General features: G+C 49.3%; 1 protein-coding gene across 2 annotated transcripts; it reads left to right on the forward strand.

Annotated features, from left to right (window-relative positions):
- The first annotated feature begins 184 nt into the window (after positions 1 to 184).
- On the forward strand, positions 185 to 18,192 carry AKAP8 (A-kinase anchoring protein 8). 2 transcript variants are annotated; one of them, NM_001102072.1, is given in 14 exon segments: positions 185 to 274; positions 3,230 to 3,268; positions 4,688 to 4,720; positions 5,230 to 5,506; positions 5,957 to 6,440; positions 6,970 to 7,099; positions 7,343 to 7,389; positions 8,590 to 8,623; positions 10,480 to 10,567; positions 12,471 to 12,612; positions 12,982 to 13,075; positions 13,520 to 13,650; positions 14,807 to 14,902; positions 16,541 to 18,192. In NM_001102072.1, coding segments are annotated over 14 exon segments (2,052 nt in total). In that variant the 5' UTR covers positions 185 to 255; the 3' UTR covers positions 16,979 to 18,192.
- Positions 18,193 to 22,587: the final 4,395 nt, after the last annotated feature.

Below are 22,587 nucleotides of genomic sequence, written 5' to 3' on the forward strand. Positions count from 1 at the left end.
AGGGATACGCCTGCTAGCGGTGAGGCACTTCGCACAGGAGCAAAACTAGCAAGCTACGAACACCGACCCGGAACAACCGGAAGGCCAGCCGGGGTGGTAAAGGAGGGCCCGCCGTGAACTACGACCAATGGTATCGCGTAGCAGGGGTGACGTATGCGCCTGGTCTACCAGTAGAGGACGGCGGGAAGTGCGTTGAGCGCATGCGTCCTGTGGTAGCCTAGAAAAAGGAGCTGCTTGGCGGGCGGAGCTGAAGACATGGATCAGGGCTACGGAGGTTGGTGTGGGCGACTCTGCGGGGTGGGGCGGGAAGGTAGTGTCCGGGCACAGTTCCGACGCGGTGCAGGGGGCCGCGGGCCGGAGACTACACCTGAGCGCGGTTACCGCAGTTTGGTTTTGCGGAGAGGCGGCCGGGACGCGCGCGCGCAGCTCATTGGACCTCGGCCCTGTCGTTCCCGGGGCGCTGCGTGCGATTGGCCGACGGGGCCTGAGGACGTTGGCCGAGTTCGGCGGGCCGACGCTGGGGCGGACTTCGGGGGGCGCTTCAGGCAGTCGGGGTCGTTTCAGTTTTTCAGCCCCGGCTGGGTCGGCCGGGCCCTGCCGAACCCCGCCGCTCGCAGGCCCGGTGTCCCTTTTGGAAGACGCCACAAAATGGCGGCGCCGGGAGGCGGAGCTATGACGGGACTCGTGGGGCACGGGATCTGTGGCTTGGGACCGAGACGAGACCGCTGCCTCTTCCAGGGCTGTCGTGCCTGCCTGTCTGGGAACCTGCGGGGTTGGCTGGGGCCTCCGTACGGCACAGGAGGCCTGGGGCGCTGATCCCGAAGGCCGTGTGGGCTGCGCAGATTCCGACCCCTTGCCGCCAGCCGGGCGGTGCAGAGCAGCGGGACCTAGTGCAGCCTCTGCAGTGATTAGCCTCACTGGGCGCCTGTCGCGGACCTGGTTCAAGCACATCTGGGACAAGATACTGAGGGTCAGATGCGGGGTACCTTCTTGATCAAAGCCTGGAAACTCGTTGTGCTCTGGGGTCGTGACAGACGGTGGTTCTCCTAAAGGTTGTCTTCTGTGGTGGCCTGGAGACGCCAGAGGGGTTGTGTGAGGTGGAAAGTGCCCTTTACCCACTTGGATTTCAGGGTCTGCGGCAGGACGGACCTCGAGCGACCTGCTCTGTCTCTGGAATCTGAGCCTCCTAGGAGGCCTTTGCTGCGTGCTGGAAGCCGCGTTTACCTGCAGGGAACAGTTGGAATATGCAGGACTGGGCTTGACCCGGCGCGGATCTCTGCCCGGGCTTGTGAGGTTCAGACACGGGCGATCAGATCTTGGCCGCTTCAGGGAAGGCGCGTGTTTTGAAAGGGCAGCATTAGCAGGAGGCCAGCAGCTGAAATTGCAGAGAAGCAGAAAGGTCCTGGTGTCCTGGTGTGCTTGGGTGGCTCCAAGGTCGTTGAGTGGTTCAGCCTGGTTCTCCGGTCTTTTCTGCAGTCTGACTGGATCTCACCATTCTTTGCCTGCTTCCCTAACCAGACTTTTCAGCTAGTAATAATCCTGCCTTACCTGTGCTCATAGCTTAGAGGGGTTACACCCTGCTCCCCTTCCTACCTACCAAAAAACCTTTTCAGGCTCGGTTTAAGTGCAACGGCCTCCCAGAATCTGTAGCTTTTCCACCTAGAGTTGTTTATTTCTTAAGACTTGTTGCAGTTTAAGAGTTGCTTCTTGGCCAGCGGAGGCACCTCGATCTGGGTCCAGGTCCTCCTCTTCCTGCTCCTTAACATGTTCTTCGGCAAGTGACTTATAGTCTGGAACCCCTGTGTACAACAGAGTGAACAGTACCTATTTCAAGGGTCTTGAGGTTATGTGAACGGTTTATGCTTCTTAGTTAGACCAGTGCCACAGAATTGGTCAGTTGCTGTTAGAATCACTACTCTGCTTTTCTGCTGCATAGACGTGGAAATCTGTGTGACGGGAGATAACCTTCAGCAGGGTGACTTCAGTTCAAGTCCCATAACATCTGAGCCTTAGCTCCCTACCTCCCTCTGAATGGCATTCTGGGATCACCAGCTGAGTGTCAGTCTCGTGTGGGCATACAGTAGGCATTCATCTAATGGTTTGGATTGTCTTGGTAAGAACATTCGTGCTCAGTCGCTAACTGACGTCCAGCTCTTGCAACCCCATGCACTGCAGTCCACAAGACTTTTCTGTCCATGGGATTTTCCAGGCAAGAGTACCGGCATGAGTTGCCATTTCCTACTCCAGTCCTGGTCGGAGAAGGCAATGGCACCCTACTCCAGTACTCTTGCTGGAAAATCCCATGGACGGAGGAGCCTGGTGGGCTACAGTCCATGGGGTCGCTAAGAGTCGGACATGACTGAGCGACTTCACTTTCACTTTTCACTTTCATGCATTGGAGAAGGAAATGGCAACCCACTCCAGTGTTCTTGCCTGGAGAATCCCGGGGACAGGGGAGCCTGGTGGGCTGCCTTCTATGGGGTCGCACAGAGTCAGACACGACTGAAGCGACTTAGCAGTAGCAGCAGCAACTCCAGTCCTGGTAGGAGAGAAGGGAGGTATTTGAGAGAGAGGAGGCTTTGCAGAGTTGAAGTCATTTAGCAGGTGTGAATGGTTACCTGTGCCCAGCTCAGTGCCAGGCTGGAGACACAGATGAAGAGGGACCAGATAGATGCTGTCATGGGAGTGTCCGGAGGGGCCGGGGGAGCCACCAGAGAGGAATGCCATCTGATGCCTCAGGACCAGGCTGAAGCCCTGGGACTTCAAGGCCCAGGGGAGCATTGGAGAGTTCAGAGTCAAAAGAAGCAAGGCCTATAGAGGCACAGCTGTTGGCTCCAGATAATCAAAGTTTGTTCCCAGTTATGAGGTTCTTACTGCTGCTGGAGGGGCTGGGGGTGGGGACTATGTCCTAATGGTGAGTGAGCTGGTAGCTAGTCCTGTGTCTTCCTCAGTTGTGGGTTGAGGCTTAGGTCAAGGTCCCTCAGCAGGCAATGGACCAAACTGTCACGGAGGCCCATCCTCCTCCTCTTTTTTCTGCTTTGACCTCAGGCAGGTGGAGTGTGATAATGCAAAAGCCAGCTGTGGGGTGACTTGGGGGGCATTGTTGTGGTTGTGCTGCCTTCTTGTAAGGCTGGCACTCATCCCCTTCAAGGAGATTCCTTTATGCTCCTCAGAAGCACTTGTTCTCTGGTGTGACAAATATGACTGTAACTCACAAATATGTTCACAGGTTATGGGGCGTGGAGTGCTGGACCTACCAACACCCAGGGTAAGTGAGACCTGCTTGTCAGGGAGGCATGGGCTACCCCCCGCCAGCACTAGCATGAACATAGCTGGAACCAGGAAGCCTTTTTTGTCAAGGGCCAGATAGTAAATTTTTTGACTTTGCAGGCTACATGGTCTCTATAGTGCAGAAGCCACCATAGACAGTTTATAAACAAGAAGGTAGGACTCTGTGCCAGTAATGTTCACATAAAGACACTGAGATTTGCATGCCATGTGATTTCCATTATGTCATCGAACAGTCTTTATTTTAACAATTTCTGTTGTTCTATCTTAAGTCAATAGTTGAGGGTATAACCAAAGATTTTTATAAATAATACTTTTCAGTAGTTGTAGACTTAATGGGATTGATCAGATAGTACATAGAACTTCATATGCACACCCACAGCCTATCTTCGACCCAGGCACAATTCCCCTAATTTTTATAGTTAGCAGAATGTGTTACAGTTTATAATCCAGTGTTCATACAATGTATGGTCTATAGTTCACATGAGTTTTTACTCTGTTACACAGTTTTGTGAGTTTTGACAGATATGAAAATGTGTCCTTTGTCAGAATTTGTATTTTATGGAGTATTCGTTTAAAAACATAAAACCCATTCTTAGCTTGTGGGCCCTACAAAAACAGGGCTGTGGACTAGATTTGGCCCTGGGCCCGTCCATGGACGCTGCTCAGGAGTCCTCATCATGGTACTTAGTGTGTTTGAAGAACTAGAATGTGCTCTCTGGTGGGCCAGGTTTTCTGCTTTTTGCCAGCATTTGTTCCAGGGGATTGGTTGAAGGTTTCCTTTGTTTTCTGAGCCTGGGACTTGGCCCTTGCCCCACTGGCAGCAGGGTCGCTTTTGAGTCGCTTTTCCACCTATCACCTAGTTTCCCAGCAGGAGGCCTTCTGTGTTGCTCAGGCACACAATGTCCCTGCTCAGTTGAGCTGGGGACATGATTCTCCACCAGTGCACTCCATGCTGTTGGCGGTGCCTTAGATCTGGCGCCGGGTGAAAACTGGCACTTTAGAACAGCTCTGCCTGGGGACCTGGCCTGGCAGCCTCTTCGCTGCTGGCCCACGCTGGACAAGCTTCCTGGGAAAAGACTGTAGTGTCCTTTCTGTTGCCCTAAAGGACAGCTTACTTAGGAGAGATGCCCTGGTTATGCTTAGCTGAGCATTTCTGTAGGAAGTGAGTTTTACAGCTAGTGGACCGCACCTTTCCTGACCTCAGTGGGCAACCAAGGGGGCCTCCTTGCAGCACTGACCTAGCCACCCCCGGCTCTGGCCCTGTGGATGGTGGAGTAAGGTGACAGCCGTCCTTCAGTGTCTGGGCTGGGGCTGGGGTTGGGGTGTGGAACTAGGTCTTACATGCCTTCGTTTTGTAAACCGACATCTTGTATGTTTTTGTTTCTTCTAATTTAAGGTACATATGGAACTGGTGTGGCCAGCTGGCAAGGTAAGCCCTTCTAGGGGTCTGTGGGTGGGTAAGTAGGCCTCTGACCAGCTACCTAGAGGGGCTGGGGTGCAGGGACCCCCATCTCCCATCCTTGGTGTGCTCACAGTTGTCCTGAAGGCTCAGCAGACTGGATCTGAGATATGGGGGAGTGCTGGGGGCAGGCCTCCGAGGGAGCTTACTGGAGGTAGCGGGTAGGGAGGGTTGTGGTGGTGGTCTGTTCTTTGGTGGGTCCATCAGTCTTCCAACTGCCAGCTCCTGGGCTCTCTGGCTTTGGATGAGAAGCAAGTCCTATGATTCGGTATAAAAAACCCACTGCTCAGAGTTGAGGCCGTGCCCTCCTGCCGCCTGTTGGCAGGTGACGTGTGCAGTGCTGGGGCAGGGGCAGTAGCCCTTGATCCCAGGACCCTTTTCCTTCTTCACAGGCAGTGGGTGCTCCTTGCCTGACTTGTCCCCCAGGGACTGGTCTTGTAGCTGCTGAGATCTGACTTAGCTCTTCCTCCCTCCATCAGGTTATGAAAACTACAATTACTATGGTGCCCAGAACACCAGCGTCACCACAGGAGCAACTTACAGCTACGGCCCAGCCTCATGGGAGGCCACCAAGGCCAGCGACGGCCTGGCGCCTGGGGGCCCTGCCATGCACATGGCTTCTTACGGCCCAGAACCATGCACTGACAGTTCTGACTCCCTCATCGCCAAGATCAACCAGCGTTTGGACATGATGTCCAAGGAAGGAGGAAGGGGCGGGAGCAGCAGCGGTGGGGAGGGCATGCAGGACCGGGAGAGGTGATTATAGACCTGAGTCCTTCCCCGGGGTCCCACGTGCCCCGCTTTGTATAGAGGGAGTGGGCACCTGCTCGTCCTGGGAGGGCTCTTCCCCAGCTCCCTCCTCAGTGTAGGGCAGATAAGTTGAGCCTTTGTTGGGGCAGAGGCATTTGGTAGGACTTGCTGGTTTCCTGGGTGGTGGGCCTTAGGGCATGCCCGTTAGCTCAACTATGTAAGACCCCTTACTTCTGCATCAGGCACCCAGCATCTTCTCCCTGTTCCTGTGGCCAGGGTTTCACTCCCCTTGTTCAGTGGTGTTTCAGAGGGATTCAGTATGTTTTACTTTGTGAGCATCTCAGAGGGGTGCATGGCAGTTTGGTTTTGCTGCTCTGAATGTAGGGAGGTGTGCTTTGCAGGAGGCGTTGAGATCGTGCCTGGACAGTGTGGTGATGGGTTGTGCTTTCTTTGCAGCTCCTTTCGCTTCCAGTCGTTTGAGTCCTATGATTCCAGGCCTTGCCTGCCTGAGCACAATCCCTACCGCCCCAGCTACAGCTACGACTATGACTTTGACCTGGGGCCCAACCGCAATGGCGGCTTTGGTGGTCAGTACAGTGACTGCCGGGACCCAACCCGTGAGCGGGGCTCCCTCGATGGCTTCATGCGGGGCCGCGGCCAGGGCCGCTTCCAGGACCGGAGCAACCCCAGCACATTTATGCGCAGTGACCCCTTCATGCCACCTGCAGCCGCCTCTGAGCCTCTTTCTACTCCGTGGACAGAGATGAACTATGTGGGTGGGCGGGGCCTTGGAGGCCCCTCCCCCAGCAGGCCCCCACCTTCCCTCTTCTCCCAGTCCATGGCCCCTGACTTTGGCATGATGGGCATGCAGGGGGCAGGTGGTTATGACAACTCTGTGCCCTATGGATGTGGCCGGTCACAGACCCGGATAAGAGATCAGGTAAGCCTTTGCCAAGCTCTAACCTGCCTTGTTTGTGTTTTTTTATATGTTTATCTTTAAAGTATTTTAGAGATCTTCCGAGACCTTATGTCACTTTTTTAAAGTGCAGTTCAACTTCTAGTGAAAATGTGCAGAGTTGTGCAACCTTCACTTTTCACTATTATGTAATTAAGAGTGTTTCCATCATCCCAGAAAGAAACCTGTCGTTTCCTCTTCTCTCCCTCAATGCATGGCAACAGTTAATCTAGCTTTTGTCTCTCTAGATGTCCTTCTGGACATTTCATATGAAGGCAGTCATGTAATACGTGGCCTTTTGTGTCCAGCTTCTTTCACTCAGCATAAAGTTTTTGTGTTTCGGCGGGGTGGGTGAGGGTGGGAGAGGTTCCAACTATGGTGTCTTCCTTTGCTTTCTGAAAGACCTTTTTTGCCCTTGTTCTCTGACCTGACAATCCCTTTGTTCTTCATTGCTCTGGGGACAAATGGGGACCATCAGAGTAAGCAATACATGGGAGTGTGCTTCTCTTTGTAGCCTCGGCGGAGAGGGTTCAATCGCTGTGGTCCAGAAAGCTTGGGCAGGAAACGCAAGCAGCTGCAGATTTATGACGAGCCTGACACCAAACAAGCTCGAGCTGACAGTGAGGGAGATTTTTCTGAAAACGGTATGCCCTGGGGCCAGTAGGCCAGGGTGGGTATAAGATGGGTCAGCTGCATGTTTGGTGTTCTGCCTGCCTGTCTGGACAGCGCACACAGGGGAACTCAATGACGTGTGTCACTCGCAGTGCCACAGTCCCCACTGTAGTCAGGATGAGCACAGTCACTCTGGACAGTGAGTTTGGGAAGTGAAAACAGGGAGTGGGCCCACTGCCAGGGGCTGACTTTCTTTATTCCTTTGTGTTTGGTAGATGATGGAGCTGGTGACTTCCGATCAGGAGATGAAGAATTCAGGGGTGTAAGTTCGCCTTTACCGATCAACCTCCAGTGTCTCTAGTGTGGGATTTCTTCCTTTAGTGTCTTCCTCACAGAGAGGCAGGAACAGCTGCTGTGGTAGATTCAACTCCACCTTATGAGTCAATTTAATAATCAGACTTGCAGCTCGGTTTCTGAGAGTTTTCCACTTGAAACAATCCTTGTTTTCCTGAAAACGTTCCCAGCCCTCTCCCCAGCCATTCCTAGGTCCTCACAGTGATGTGCCTGGCTGCCACATGGTAACTGCAGTGGCCACGTAGGCTGAGGCTTTCAAATAGGCACTGAAGACTCATTTACTTACCAGCTCTATGCTGGTGCTGAGTTGTATCCCTGTCCTTCAGCTCTTAAAACCAGTCATGGGAGATGGGTATCAGAGGCTGGCTCTTAGCCAGGACCAGGCACAAGTACCTGGGGTGCAAGCCTTTGCTGCCTCCTGCAAACTCTAATCCAAGTCTGGGGCAGGACAGGAAATCTGGGCGTGTGAAGCTTCATCCCGGGGCTTCTGATGATCAGATGAGGTTAGGGGCGGGGAGGAAGGCCCTGGGTACAGTGACTTTTCAGCTCCTCTGATTATCTTGCTTGTCCCTTGTCTAGATTGTTTAGATGTTGAGTCTGGGAATTTCTGTATACCTGCTGATAGATCTGTATATCAGCTTGATGTCTAAGAACTGGGTTCAGTTATATGAGTTTTTATCTATACCTGACTCGTTATCATTTTTGGTAGATGTAAATGTAGCTGGGAAATGTCATAAAGCCCATTTTCAGGAAAGAGTGCTAGGACTAGCTTTTTCTACAAATCGGGGTTTCTCGACATTGTTGATGGATGCACTTTGGGTATCCCATGTGCAGAGGTGTGCATTTGCCAGAGGTAGGAGCCTGGTGGGCTGCCGTCCACGGGGTCACACAGAGGCGGACACGCCTGTAGCAGCAGCAGCAGCAGTTCTCTAGATTTAGAAAGAACTGAAAGCTAGTCTGTGTCTTTAATTTAAAAAAAGCAAGTTAGTTGTTAGCACAGAGCCTCAGAAGGCAAGCAGGACTAGTGGCAGGACGCTCAGGCCCCGTCCCGTGGCCCTGGGACTTGTCCTGATGCGCTGTGGCTGTGTTCCTGGTGGCAGGGGGCTTGGCTGCTTGTGGAGAGCTCTAAAAATTCCACCTCACAGTGTGCCTTTGTGCCCTTTTTCAGGAGGACGAATCCTTTGACTCCGGGAGACAGAGAGGTAGGCATCCCCCAGCATCCCTTTGAGCTTTCTTGTGTCTGCCCAGCTGCCCTGTACTCACTGCCTGATACCCAGCTGAGCTGGGCTTCTGAGCAAGGTTGGAGGAGGGGCTGGAGACTCAGGGCAGAAGAGGGGCCGTGGCTGCCAGGTGGGCCTTGGCCTTGCCACTCACTCTGAGGCTTTGCCTTGGTGTTTGCAGCAACACTTGCTGGAAATGGGTCTGTTTGCCTCACTCAATGCAGGCCCTGGAGGCAGGGGGAACTCATCGCTGGGTATCTGCAGTAGCTTGAAGTGGTAGGGAGGAGAGAGTCTCAGAAATGCAAGAGAGAAGAGAAAAGGCACCCTCCAGCCTGTCTTCTCTGTTCCCCCTTTGGCCAGTGCAGGTCCCTGTACTGTTTGCTCCTGGGCTTCATTCTGTCCACAGCCCCCTTGCTTGCCAGGCCAGGGCCGTGCTTCTGGCCTCTGTGGTGGGGACACTGGCACAGTGTGGGGCAGAGATCAGATGCCTGCCTGGGAGGGGCGCAGGGGGTGGGGGGCCTGGATCCTCCAGAGGCAGGCACTGCTCAGCAGGCCCCAGCAGTTCCAGTGTGAGAGACTTAAGAGTCACAATTGAGTGGCAAGAACAGAGGAACGTTGAGCCCTTTAGGAGGGGTGTGGAGAGGCAGCCACTTGTTTCTCTCCTGTTCCCGTGGGTATGTCCATAGCTGGTTTCGCACAGGCTGCTCCCATTAATTATGAAGGCCCTGACTTAGATGCTCCTTCTCTTACATGTTCAGGTTTAGCCAACCCTCTGAGGTCCTCCTGCCCTGTTTATTGAAGCGATTACATCCATAGCATGGGACCACAGAGCATTTAGCGGCTCGTGCAGCGGGGTAAATGCTAAAGCAAAGGTGACATGTTTATTGCGCACAGGTCCTGCTGCCTGCCCGGGATGACTTTGCTATTAAACAGCAGTAATAGTTTCAGGCAGTGATCTCTTGCCAAAAATCCCACACGCCCTTTTGAGAGGCTTCTGAGCAGCGCACGCCGGTCGCCATCTTCGTGGGACAGTCTCGTGACTGGCATCAGGGGTAGGGGTTACAGTTCAGATGCTTATCCAACCTTGTTTCAGCATCCGGCCCTGGCCCTGAGCCACGGTGAGGCAGCCTGGCCCAGGCTGCACCTCTGGGCTGCACGGCTCTCTCCGGAGCTCCCGCGCTGGCCCCATGGGGTGGACGGAGGACCGTTTGGTCTCTTCCCATTTTTATTTCTGGGATTGCTTCCTGCATATCGCTGGGAAAGCCAGAGATTGATGGTTCTTGTGAGTGGGAGGTAGAGTCTGGGCCAGCAGGGATTGTCAGACCTGCTGAGGCCCTAGCTCAGAGGAGGCTTGCAGGACGGCTGTCATAGCCCACCTGGCAGTGGGACAGAGGGCGGCAGAGTGGCTGGCGTCACTCTCTGAGGCCGTCCAGCTGCTGCCTGGGGAGAAGCGCTTCTGTCTCCTTAAGTAACATTGGGAGAAGACCCAGTGGTAGGGTGCTGGACTGGAAAAGCAACATAGGGAAGGACAGAGCAAGTGGGCCGTAGTGTGAGTGGGGTGGGCGGGCCGTGTCCCTGGCCCATCCCAACCTTATCAGGCCCTGGGGGGGGAGTGATGTGACTCCCCTGGGAACTGCTCAGGGTTCTCATCAAAGGCCCACTCCTTTTGGGAGCCTTTGACAGCCCCTTGCTGCCTCAGGGTGTCCTGACCCTGCCATGCGTGGAGGGCACAGCAGGGCATGGGGTATGGTGGCACAGCTGTGGCCCCCGTCAAAGCCCTGGTGCTCAGCACCTCTACAGGCTCCTCAGAGGGTCTGGAAGGGACTTCTCTGTTGCAGGAGAGAAGGACGACGAAGACGATGAAGTGAAGAAGAGAAGGGAAAAGCAGAGGAGGAGAGACAGGATGCGAGACCGAGCAGCTGACAGGTGAGGAGGTGAGGAGGCAGATGAGGTGAGCATACTCAAGGCTCTCCTGAGCGCATCTGTCTTCACTCCGTAGTGTTGGGGGTGAGGGGCCTCGTCACTTCATTTCCAACCCCCCCACCCACCCCTCAGGGCCTGATAAGGTTGGGATGAGCTGGGGAGACACGGCCTGCCCACCCCACTCATACTACGGCCCACCTGCTGTCTGTGTCCTTCCCTATCTTGCTTTTCCAGTCCAGCAGCCTACCATCTGACTCTGGGTGTGTGTCAGGAAAGCCTTGTCAGGTCAATGGGAGACAAAACTTGGGAAACATACTGAGTCTTATCCTTGTTGGTGTTGCTTGCCCTCCTGCAGGCCTGTGAGGAGTTCCCTTGTCTCTTGGCTGTCATCCCAGACAGGTGAAGTGTATTTAGCCAAGCTGCCAAGGTGTTCTGGGTGCCTTGTCCATATAAATCCAAACCACTTGTGGAGTTTGACATGTATAGAAGTCAAACTTCAAGATTTAAAAGCAGCAGTGCAAACCGCAAAGGGCATTGGTATGAGCACACTGCACCTCTCCTCATAAACCACTGGAGTACATGGTTGATGAGGCCTTGACCAAGCTGGCTACTTCCCTGTGCGCAGGTTCTCTTGAAGACTTGAGAGGAAATCCTTGCCCTTAAGGCTCAAATGGGGATAATGGTTTTCCTGTGCAAGTAACACTTAGCAAAAGAACAAACAGTAGAGGCTGGAAAGCGGGGAAGGAGGAGTTCCAAGTATTGCAGAATTCACTGAAATCTTATCTTTAAACAGATGAATAAAAATGACAGTCATTCTAGATCTGTTTTCATGCCACATGGGAATTGAGATTAATTTTAAAGGAATCTTTAGACTGCCCTGGGCTTCCCTTGTGGCTCAGCTGGTAAAGAATCCGCCCACAATGCAGGAGACCTGGGTTTGATGCCTGGGTTGGGAAGATCCCCTGGAGAGGGAAAGACTACCCACTCCAGTATTCTGGCCTGGAGAATTCCAGGGACAGTCCATGGGGTCGCAAACAGTCAGACACGACTGAGCGACTTTCACTTAGACTGCCTTAGTGACTAATGATCCTCAAAAAAATTGGAGAAGCTGTCACAGGGGAGGTCAAGATGCAGCAGAGAACCGGGAACCCTGTATTTATTTGGTGGCTTCCTGACAGTTGTGCACACAGGACCCAGGAGATTTTCCTCTTCACTCCTCTTTCGGGGGTATCTGCAAAGGCAAGGGTGTCTGTGGCACTTGTCCAGCAGAACTCGGATTTGGCCGAGGAGGACTCCTGAGTGGCACAGGGCCTCTGCTCTTAGACCCATGAGGAGCAGAGCTGAGGGAGGCAACACCCAGCTCTGGGTGTTTGGGAGTCTGTCTGTAGGGTGCTCTCCCCTTGTCATACGGCATGTATGTATCTGGTGAGATTTTGAAAGCACACAACGAAGAAACCTCAGTTTTCATCCTTAGGTATCATGTGTCCTTCCGTTGAGTCCCATTGGCGAACTGAGATCATGTGAGTTTTGAATTTTATGAGATCATCAGGAATTCTGTGGTACTAAATGGGGTCAGTTGTCTTGTATCTTCCAAGTGGCTGCAGAAAGAAACATCTGAGAAGCTATGGAGTTGGGTTCTAGGTCCTCAGAGCAATGGGCTAGAGACTTAGGGAATCCACAGTTCTGAAAAGTCTCCACCTCTTTGGGCCAAAAAAAGTGGTATGGTAGTAAAGTGCTACAGTAATCATTTTCCTGAAATACTTGCAAGGTTGTACTCTGATTCTTTTTTTTTTTCTTCTTTGTACTCTGATTCTTAATATGGAGAAGCTTGGAGTAACTGTTACTCTGATGCAGAGATAAGCTGGTTATCTCCAACACTGCTTTTCGTTTTGTCTTCCTTCTCCAGGATTCAGTTTGCTTGTTCCGTGTGCAAGTTCCGTAGCTTTGAAGATGAAGAAATCCAGAAGCATTTGCAAAGCAAGTTTCACAAAGAGACACTGCGCTTTATAAGTACCAAGCTGCCTGACAAGACGGTGGAATTCCTCCAGGTAAATCACACTCAGCCTCCATCACGGCGTGTCCCAGTGATCCTGCAGGTGTTGAATCCCCGGCGGCGAAGGGAAGCCTAAACTAGGTCCAGACTTCTTTTTCCAGAATAGCAGCGTGCAGGTCCCTGAGGCAGAAGGACAGTGAGAGCTCCACTCATTGTAGTTCGCATTAATTCTGCCCATGGAGCTGCTCTGATGGCTGTCTTCCAATCCTGAGATAAGATAAGACAGCTGAGATAAGGCTGTCACCACCCACCGTGGGCTTGGCAGCCACCCTTGGTGAGCTGCCACTGGTACAGTTGAAAAAATACCCACATGCGCCATCTCCCCTCATTTCATTCTCCCCTCATTCACTCCCAACCTCTCTAGGAATACATTATAAACAGGAATAAGAAAATTGAGAAACGGCGTCAGGAACTGATGGAGAAGGAAAGTACAAAACCAAAACCAGATCCTTTCAAAGGTGAGTTACGATCTGAGGTGGAGGGTGGGTGTTAGTCCAGATCACAGAGCCCAGGTCAGAGTGGCTGAAAATGTGACAAAGTGAAGACAAATGGGAGGGGTGCTTACCAGGGGAAGGAGACCTTCATGTGTGGCCTAAGGTAGATGACAGCTCTACAGGCAGCTTATTGGGGTGCTATTTAAGCACTCTGATGTTTTTCCTGCTTAGCATGAAGAGAAAGGACCGAAGGATGAGAAAAGTTAAAAATAAAGTTCCCAGGTGCGGAGACCTTGTGTTCTGTCTCCATGCACCTGCTGGAGGGCAGGTGATGCGTGTCTCAGATTCTGGCCTTACTAAATCCTTAGGGCCATGGGGAGAAAATGTGAGCCCTGATGGGGAGTGAGTGGGAGAGAAGCATCACTTGGATGCCGACCCAAATCCCACAAGACTGGGTGTTGTCAACAGGGATTGGCCAGGAGCACTTCTTCAAGAAAATAGAGGCTGCTCACTGCCTGGCCTGTGACATGCTGATCCCGGCGCAGCCCCAGCTCCTCCAGCGGCACCTGCACTCTGTTGACCACAATCACAATCGCCGGGTGAGTGCCCCCCTGGTGTGGGGTGGGGCAAGCAGTCCTGGCTGTAGTGCGAGGGGTTCAGAACTTTGTGTGTCTCATGTGGAAGTGAACATCTTTAGGGGCTTTTGCCATATTCCATCAAGTCCATCATTTCATGAAGTGATTGTAACATGCACCCCAGTTTCTATTAAAATGTGAGGAAAATGTGTTGCTTAAGATTGACTAAACACAGTAGCTGGAAATTTTCCCAAGTTGAGAATATTCCCTGTAAGTCACATGAGTAAATTCCCCAGTTGCTGAAAAACTGGATTTCTTACAAGCTGAGGCTGAGGACCACTCAGAGCAGAATGGTCTGGAGGACTCAGGGTCAGGGATTGGTTTGATCCTTACTAGCTGATGGGGCCTGAGGCTAAATGCCAGAGTATTGGCAGGTGGTTGTTGTTGTTTTTAAATAAAGGGTCAAACTGTAAATACTTTAGCTTTGCCAGCCATCAGGTCCCTGCCTTAACTTGTTAATCCTCAAGTCTGTGGCTAATGGGCAGAAATGGCCACAGGCCTTAAGTAAAGGGAATGGGTGTGGCCGCATCTGGCCTGCAGGCTCTAGCTTGCCAAGCCCTGGTTTAGCATCTTTGTGGTTAGTTTACCTGACTACCAGATTGGAGCTACCTGGCTGCCCATCATCTCCTGGTATTACTAAAGACCAGACAAAAACCACTGTACAAACAAGGGATTATCATCTGAGTTAGGCTCTAAAACAGTCAAATGTTTGCAGCATTCAGACTTTTCCTATAGAATTTACTTGTAAAGTCAGAATAACTCAGAAAACTGAAAAGAAAAAGCTTGGCCTTCTCCCCTACTGAGTCCACATAGCTTCTGATCTGTAAATGTTTTTATTTCTTCCTTGCTTGTACGTGTGGTACTTGGACATCAGTGGTGTGCCTGCGCTTTTTAAGGTCTCAGACTTATCCCCACTATTTCACAGACTCAGTTCTGATTCTTCTCCAGTGCTTGCTTGCTTTTATTATTGGAGTCCAGCACTTGGGGACTTGCCATACTGAAGAAAGATTTTAGTTGCATAGGACGAATCTCAGAACAACTCAGTGTACCCAGGCTGGTTTATTCTCTCGCTCCTCTGTGCACACCATTTTTAAAAACTCATGTTTGATTCCCTTTGTAGTTGGCTGCTGAACAGTTCAAGAAAACAAGTCTCCATGTGGCTAAGAGTGTTTTGAACAACAGACATATAGTGAAGATGCTGGAAAAATACCTCAAGGTTTGTGCTTCAGAGTCCAGTAGATGGGAAAAGCTTTGGAAATGGAGGATGAACTAACTCTCTGGGTTTGGAATTCTATCCAAAGTGCAGTGTTTAGCATTTCTGAGTCTTTTGAAGAATTGAGAGATGTTGGAATGTATCAGGCTTGGAGATTCCACAACTGTGCATTCCCTGAGACTCACTGCTTGTCTGGGAACTCTGGGAAATGGTCCTGCTTGATTAATCTGTGCAGTAGTGCTGACTATCACCATGACTGTCTCTTCATAAAATAGCAACCCAAATGATGGTGAAATGTTTACAACAAAACAAAAAAACGAAGTAGATGATAATTCTTCATGTAGATGCTAAAACATTTTTGCTAGCAGAGACAACCGTAAGATGGGGAACAAGGAAGAGGGAAGAGCTAGCAGTGCCATGGTATCAGGAGCAGAGTAATAAAAAAAAAATCCCAAGGAGGATACCCTGGAGAGGAGTCTGGTTGGAAGAGTCTCTGGTTCCTCCTTCGGAAGCCCATTTTGCTAAGTGCTCAGACCCACGACTTCAACGTTTGGGGCTGGCAGTTAAGATTCAGCATAACCTGACTGGGACGTGTTTGCCCTCCTCTCAGTTATTAATTGCTTCAGTATTTGAAGATTCATTTCATCCGTAAAGGGATAGAATTTAAACAACCAGTGTAAGAACCAGGACTGGTCAGTGTTTTACCTTGAGGCTTAGACAGACTTAAAGTTTCTGGAGTCAGCTGTTAACTCAAGCTTCTAAATACTTGGTTTCGTTTTGGCCCTACCTCATAGCTTCTGGAATCTCAGTTCCCTGACCAGGAGTGAATCCAGGCCGTGGCAGTGAAAGCTCAGAATCCTAAGCGTGAGGCCACCAGGGAACTCCCTACACACCATTATTTTTTTGGTATGTGGGATCTTAGTTTCCCCAACCAGGGATCGAACGCACGTCCCCTGTAGTGGAAGCTAGGAGTCTTAACGACTGGACTGCCAGGAAAGTCCTAAACACTGTATTTTAAAACATTTTCTGATCTGCTAGTGGTACTGTTTAGTAAGTCTCAATTTTCTTCACTGTAAAATGGGGGTAACCGTCATGCCTGGGCTGTGTGCTTAAATGAAACTTTAGAAAGAGCCTTGGGACTTTTCCTGGTGGTCCAGTGATGAAGAATATGCCTTCCAGTGCAGGGGATGCTAGTTTGATCCCAGGTCAGAGAACTAAGATCCTACATGCCACGTGGCCAAAAAATCAAAATACAAAAGAGAAGTAGTATTGTGTTAGATTCAATAAAAACTTTAAAAATGGTCCACATTAAAAAAAAAAAGCCTGAACTTCCTGTTAAAATGAGGTTTGGGGTTTTGGGTTTTTTTTTTTTTTTAATTGGGTTAAGAATATCTATGACTTTTTAAACCTTTCCTCATCATTGTATGCTTGAATAACAAGTGCAAAATAGTGCTCATGAAGCTTTTCTGAGATGTTTTTTTCTGAGCATGTTTAGGATGGACTCACTTGATGTGATTTAAAATGTTTCTCTTATTGACTCTGCCCATCATGAAAACATGAACTCCCAGCAGCCTGAGCCTCAGTCTCTCGTTTGGACAGTTGTTTAGACCGCACTAACCTGGGTTTCCTCTTCTTGGCCAGGGTGAAGACCCTTTCACCAGTGAAGCTGGTGATGCAGAAATAGAAGGAGATGAGCCTTTAGGAAGTGAGGATAAGGAGGAGACCCCTGAGGAGGTGGCGGCCCAGGTCTTGGCTGAGGTGGTTACGGCAGCAGTGAGGGCAGTGGATGGTGAGGACGCTCCTGCTCCAGAAAGTGGGGAGATGCTGGCCGAACGGGACGGCCCCACAGACACGGCCGAAGCCACCAGTAGTCCCTACCCCGAAGCAGAGACTCCCTGCAGAGTGGCGCCCGGGAAGGGCAGCACTGACGGAGAAGCTGCAGGTGAAGCTGCGGAGGCTGGAGTCGAAGTGGAGGCCATGGCAGCAGAGTCAGAAAGCACCGTGACAGCCACAGCTGCTGCAGAAGCCACAGTGGAACAGACTGATGCAGAGTCCAAAGATGCTGTTCCCACAGAATGATCCTTCTTTCCCTGTTTCAAGGGATATGTTATATAATGCATTATTCTCTCTCCTTTGGTTTGTAAGTAGTACTAGGGTATGTGATACTGGAATATTATTTTGGCAAAGAGACACAGCCATTTCCTTCAGAAAAGTGTACCTCACAGGCTTGTCTCAAAGAGTCGTGTGGCTTTCTGCCTTGGTGTGAAGGCTGTAAAAGTTGTACATTCCCCCAAGTGGCTGTGACATCTCTCTTTACATGATAGTTGGAATAATAAAAGTTGGATAATTAGACCTTGCTGATACTTTGCTTGTTAAATACAGCCACTGGCTGAATGCACCCCTTTTTATTTTTTGGTCTGGGAGCAGTTCAATACTAGGATGTATCTTGCTTTATAAAGTTTTTACTGTTTTTGTTAAAGTTTCAAGAATTTACTTTGGCTTCGGTTTTTGATCTCTGCTTTTGTGGTGCACTGTGTGGTGTGTGGTCCTCCTTCACAAGAGGCAGCAGAATCTTGGTAACATGTGATTTGATTCTGTCACGTCAGTGAATTCTCAAAGGCCTGAAGAATCTTACACGTGAACCACTGGAAGCACACCTACTTACCCTCAAGAATGAGGATATTTTGCCTGGGGCATTGTTTCCCAACTTTTAGTCCTTGGTGAATCACCTTTGCAATGTTTTACCTCATTTGTGACCCACCTCTGCATTACTTCAGGGTTTCTTGTTTTTCTTTAAATTGAGTTACTTTTACCTAAATATATTTAAAAAGAAAATTTGATGTCTTGTGAATGGAAAATCAATATAAATTGCCATAGAGATACCTATCTGTGGAAAGTGAATAAACATTTTATTTTAGATAAATATTCCTTTGGAAGTTTCTGAATCTGTAAGAAAGAAAAGCTAGCATGTGTTGAAGGTTAGTAAGCAACAGTTACACTTTCATATAATCAAAAGAACTGGAAGATAACCGCCCTTTTGAAATGGTACTGCTGGGTCTGTTTTCCTGTAAGCCTTTGAGCTGTCACACTTAGGAAGGCACTGGCCAGCGGGACGTTATTAGAAAAGAGGTGATAGAAAAGAGAGCACCTGGTATACAACAGGTGGTAACTGATTCATGACAAAACTTAGGTGTGTGCACTGCTCTCAAGGAGCCTTATTGGAGACGTGAGATGGGTATTTATGAAAAAGTCAAATGGTAGAACTAAAAACAAATAAATTGCTTAGTAAGCAAGAAACGGTGCCTCTGAATCTTTTCTACTAATCATTCCTTAATACTGCATTTGTTTTGTTCAGTCACTAAGTTGCGTCTGACTTTGCAACCCTATGGACTCCAGCATGCCAGGCTCCCCTGTCAATCTCCCAGAGTTTGCTCAGATTCATGTCCATTGAATCAACAATGTTATCTAACCATCTCATTCTCTTCCAGCCCCTACTTCAATCTTTCAGGATCAGGGTCTTTTCCAATGAGTCAGCTCTTCGAATCAGATGGCCAAAGTATTGGAGCTTCAGCATCAGTCCTTTCAAGGAACTTTCAGGGTTGACTTCCTTTAGGATTGACTGGTTTGATCTTGCTGTCCAAGGGACTCAAGAGTCTTCTCCAACACCACAGTTTGAAAGAATCAATTCTTCGGTGTTCAGCCTTGTTTATAGTCTAACTCACATCTGTATAAGACTACTGGAAAACCCATAGCTTTGACTGTATGGACCTTTGTTGGCAAAGTGATGTCTCTACTTTTTAATACACTAGGTTTGTCATAGATTTCCTTCCATGGAGCAAGCGCCTTTTAATTTCATGGCTGCTGTCACTGTCCACAGTGATTTTGGAGCCCGAGAAAATAAAACTTGTCACTGTTGACATTTTTTCCCCATCTTATTTGCCTTGAACTGATGGGACTAGATGCCATGATATTCATTTTTTGAACATTGAGTTTTAAGCCAGCTTTTTCACTCTCTTTCACCCTTATCAAGAGACTAGTTCCTCTTCACTTTGTGCCATTAGAGTGGTATCATCTGCATATCTGAGGTTGCTGATATTTCTCCTGGCAATCTTGATTCCAGCTTGAGCCTGGCATTTCCCATGATGTACACTGCATATAACTTAAATAAGCAGGGTGACAATACACAGCCTTGTCATACTCCTTTCCCAATTTGGAACCAGTCAGTTGTTACGTCCGGTTCTGTCATTTCTTGACCTGCATACAGTTTTCTTAGGAGACAGGTAAGGTGATCTGGCATTCCCATCTCTAGGAATTTTCCACAGTTTGCTGTGATCCACAAAGGCTTTAGTGTTGTTCATGAAGCAGAGTAGATGTTTTTCTGAAATTCCTTGCTTTCTCTATGATCCAACAAATGTTGGCAATTTGATCTCTGATTCCTAGGCCTTTTCTGAATCCAGCTTGTATATCTGGAAGTTCTCGGTTCCAGAAGCTCGAACGGACTGCTGAGGCCTAGCTTGAAGGATTTTGAGCATAACCTTACTGGCATGTGAAATGAGCACAATTGTACAGTAGTCTGAACATTCTTTGGCACTGCCCTTTAAGGTTGGAATGAAAACTGACCTCTTGCAGTCCTGTGGCCACTGCTGAGTTTTCCGCATTTGCTGACTAATACTGCATATACGTGGCTTAGTCACAGGTTATGCATGCCCGTTGAAGCTTGTTTTCTTGAGGCAAAAGTGTCTGAGAGAATAACAAAACTATGTAACTAGGTTTTTTTGGCCATGCCATGCGACTTGGGGAATCTTGGTTCCGCAGTCACCGGTGCCCTGAGCAGTCAAAGCATGGCGTCCTAACCTCTGAACTGCCAGGGAATTCCCTTGTTTTTCTTGTAAAATTAATACAAGGCCTGCCATTGAATCTGAATTTCTATTAAGTTCTTTTTACCACCACCCTTACCACCTACCCCCAGTATGAAATGACATGGTTCATTTTATTCCTAAATTTAGGTTTAAATGAGGCCCTCATTCCCCAAGATGGGGAGTCATTACTTGGTTGCACAAAAGGATGTCTTAATATGCCTGAGATGACAGGAATAAGTTGCAGGCTCACTCATTGGAAACGAATATTTATCAGTTATATCTTATCTGTAGGGGAGAAACCTGAGAGGGAAGTTAAGTAACTTCTAAGGCCCCACATTAAAGATGTGGGAATACTGTGACATCCCTGGTGGCTCAGTGGTAAGGAATCTGCCTACCATCCCTGGTCCAGGAAGATCCCAGTGCCTCAGAGCAGCTAAGCTTCTGTGACACATCTGTTGAGCCTGTGCTCTAGAGCCCGGGAGCCACAGCTAACTGAAGCCCGCAGACCCTAGAGCCTGTGCTCCACAACAGGAGAAGCCACCACAGTGAGAAGCCCACACGTCACAGCTAGATAAAAGTCCGTGCAGCAACGAGGACCCAGCACAGCCAAAAATTTTAAAAGTTAGTTAAAAAAAAATCCACCTTCCATGCATGGGACACGGGTTCAATCCGTAGTGGGGAAACTAAGATCCCACATGCCATGGAGCAATTAAGCCTGAGTGCTTCGGGGCCCACGAGCCACAGGCGCACAAGCCACAGCTAGAGAATCTGTGCCACAACGAAGATCCCACTACCCACAACTAAGACCCAATGCAGCCAAAAAAAAAAAAGATGTGGGAATCTGAAATACTGAGATCAATACACAGGTCTGTTTGGGACTTCCCTGGTGGTCGAGTGGCTAAGACTCCAAGCTCCCAAGTGCAGGAGGCCCAGGTTCGATCCCTGGTCAGGCAGGGAACTAGATTCCATATGCCACAAACTAACAGTTTGCATGCTGCAACTAAAAACAACAACAACAAAAAAAAACAGGTTTAGAGAATGTATTCTCTGCTGCTGCTGCTGCTAAGTCGCTTCAGTCGTGTCCAACTCCGTGCGACCCCGTAGACGGCTGGCAGCAAAAAAATAATCTTACGAATGTCAACCTATTAATAGTTTCAGCTTTAGGTAATACTGTGGGTCTGTGTGATCCAATTGGGTTTTTATGAAGTTACTACAGTTGCTAAAGAGGAAAAAATACAATGTAATAACCAAAGTGCTCATTCAAGAGTACATAATCAGTATTTGTAAATCTTCTCTTAGATTTTGGACCATAAAGAAATCATGTCTACTGCTGAAAGTGATCCTGGCTCACCAAAAAAGAGGCCAGGAGTGATTAGACAGGCACCACAGAGTTCCAGTAGAATTTTAGAACAAAGTAGAAGAGACTTTTAGAACTGGGCCACTTCCTTCATCTTGTACCAGGACCCTGAGGCCTATGAGGTTTAGTTGGTTTTCTATAATCAGACTTAAGAGTCTATATACTTCCTCTCAAAACGCCATATGGTCGAGTGTATACTTTACATGTATTCGAAAGAAACTGGAATTCAGCTTGGAGGATAACATAATGTGGTGGGGTAGGGAGGAATCTGTCCATTCTCACAGGGCTGGTATCAAAATTAAGTGACATAAGGGGACCTGCCTTGTGGTCCAGTGGATAAGACTCTGCACTCCCAGTGTAGAGGGCCAGGGTTCGTTCCCTAGTCAGGGAACTAGATCCCACATGCCTGAACTATTATATGTGTTTACATGCTGCAGTGAAGATCCTGCCTGCCACAACTAAGACCCAGTGCAGCCAAATAAATATTTTTTAAAATTGTATAATAAATACTTGGCACTGTTGAAAAAAAAAGTGGTTTCTAAGCTTTTTCCCCCCCAAGAGGTAAAATTCATGTGACAAAATGGGCTGTTAACCACTTTAAAGCTGATGGTGCAGTGGTATTTAGCACACTCACAAAGTTGTGCAACCATCTCTTATAACTGGTTCCAAGACATTTCTCCTACCCTTCAAGGATACTCCTGATCCACCAGTAGTTTCTCCCCACTCCTCCTCCCTAGTCTCCTGACAACCACTCATCTGCTTCCTGTCTTCATTTATCAATTCTGGTCGGCTTCTTAAGTAAGCATTCATGTTTTTGAGGTTCCTCCATGTTGCAGCCTGTATCAGTAGTTCATTCCTTTATATGGCTGAATATCCCATTGTAAGGACACACCACATTTATTTATCCAGTTGTAGTATATATATATGATGAGATATTCAGTCATATAAGGGGATGAAGTATTCATTTATTCAGCTGGCTCCCCAGGTGGCCAGAATCCGCCTGACAATGCAGGACACGCAAGTTCAATCCCTGGGTCGGGAAGATCCCTGGAGGAGGAAACGGCGGCCCACTCCAGTATTCTTGCCTGGAAAATTACATGGACAGAGAAGCGTGGGGTTGCAAAGAGCTGGACACGACTGAGAGACTGAGTATGTACACCACGTGTCATGTGGGATCTTAGTTACCTAATGAGGGGTTAAACCCATGCCCCCTGCATTGGAAGCATGCAGTCTTAACGACTGGACTGCCAGGGAAATCCATTGAGTACCTTTTTTGAGGGAGGGGGCTTTGCGGGGTCTTTGTTGGGGAAATTGGGGGCTTCTTGAGTTGTGGAGCACAGGATCTAGAGCACGCAGGCTCAGCAGTTGAGGCACATGGGTTTCTCTCTAGCTGTGATGTGCACATGTGGGATCTTAGTTCACCTCCAGAGATGGAACCTGAGTCCCCGCATTGGAAGGCTGATTCTTAACCA

The sequence above is a fragment of the Bos taurus genome, chromosome 7 (assembly GCF_002263795.3).
Source record: "Bos taurus isolate L1 Dominette 01449 registration number 42190680 breed Hereford chromosome 7, ARS-UCD2.0, whole genome shotgun sequence".
NCBI lineage: Eukaryota > Metazoa > Chordata > Mammalia > Artiodactyla > Bovidae > Bos > Bos taurus.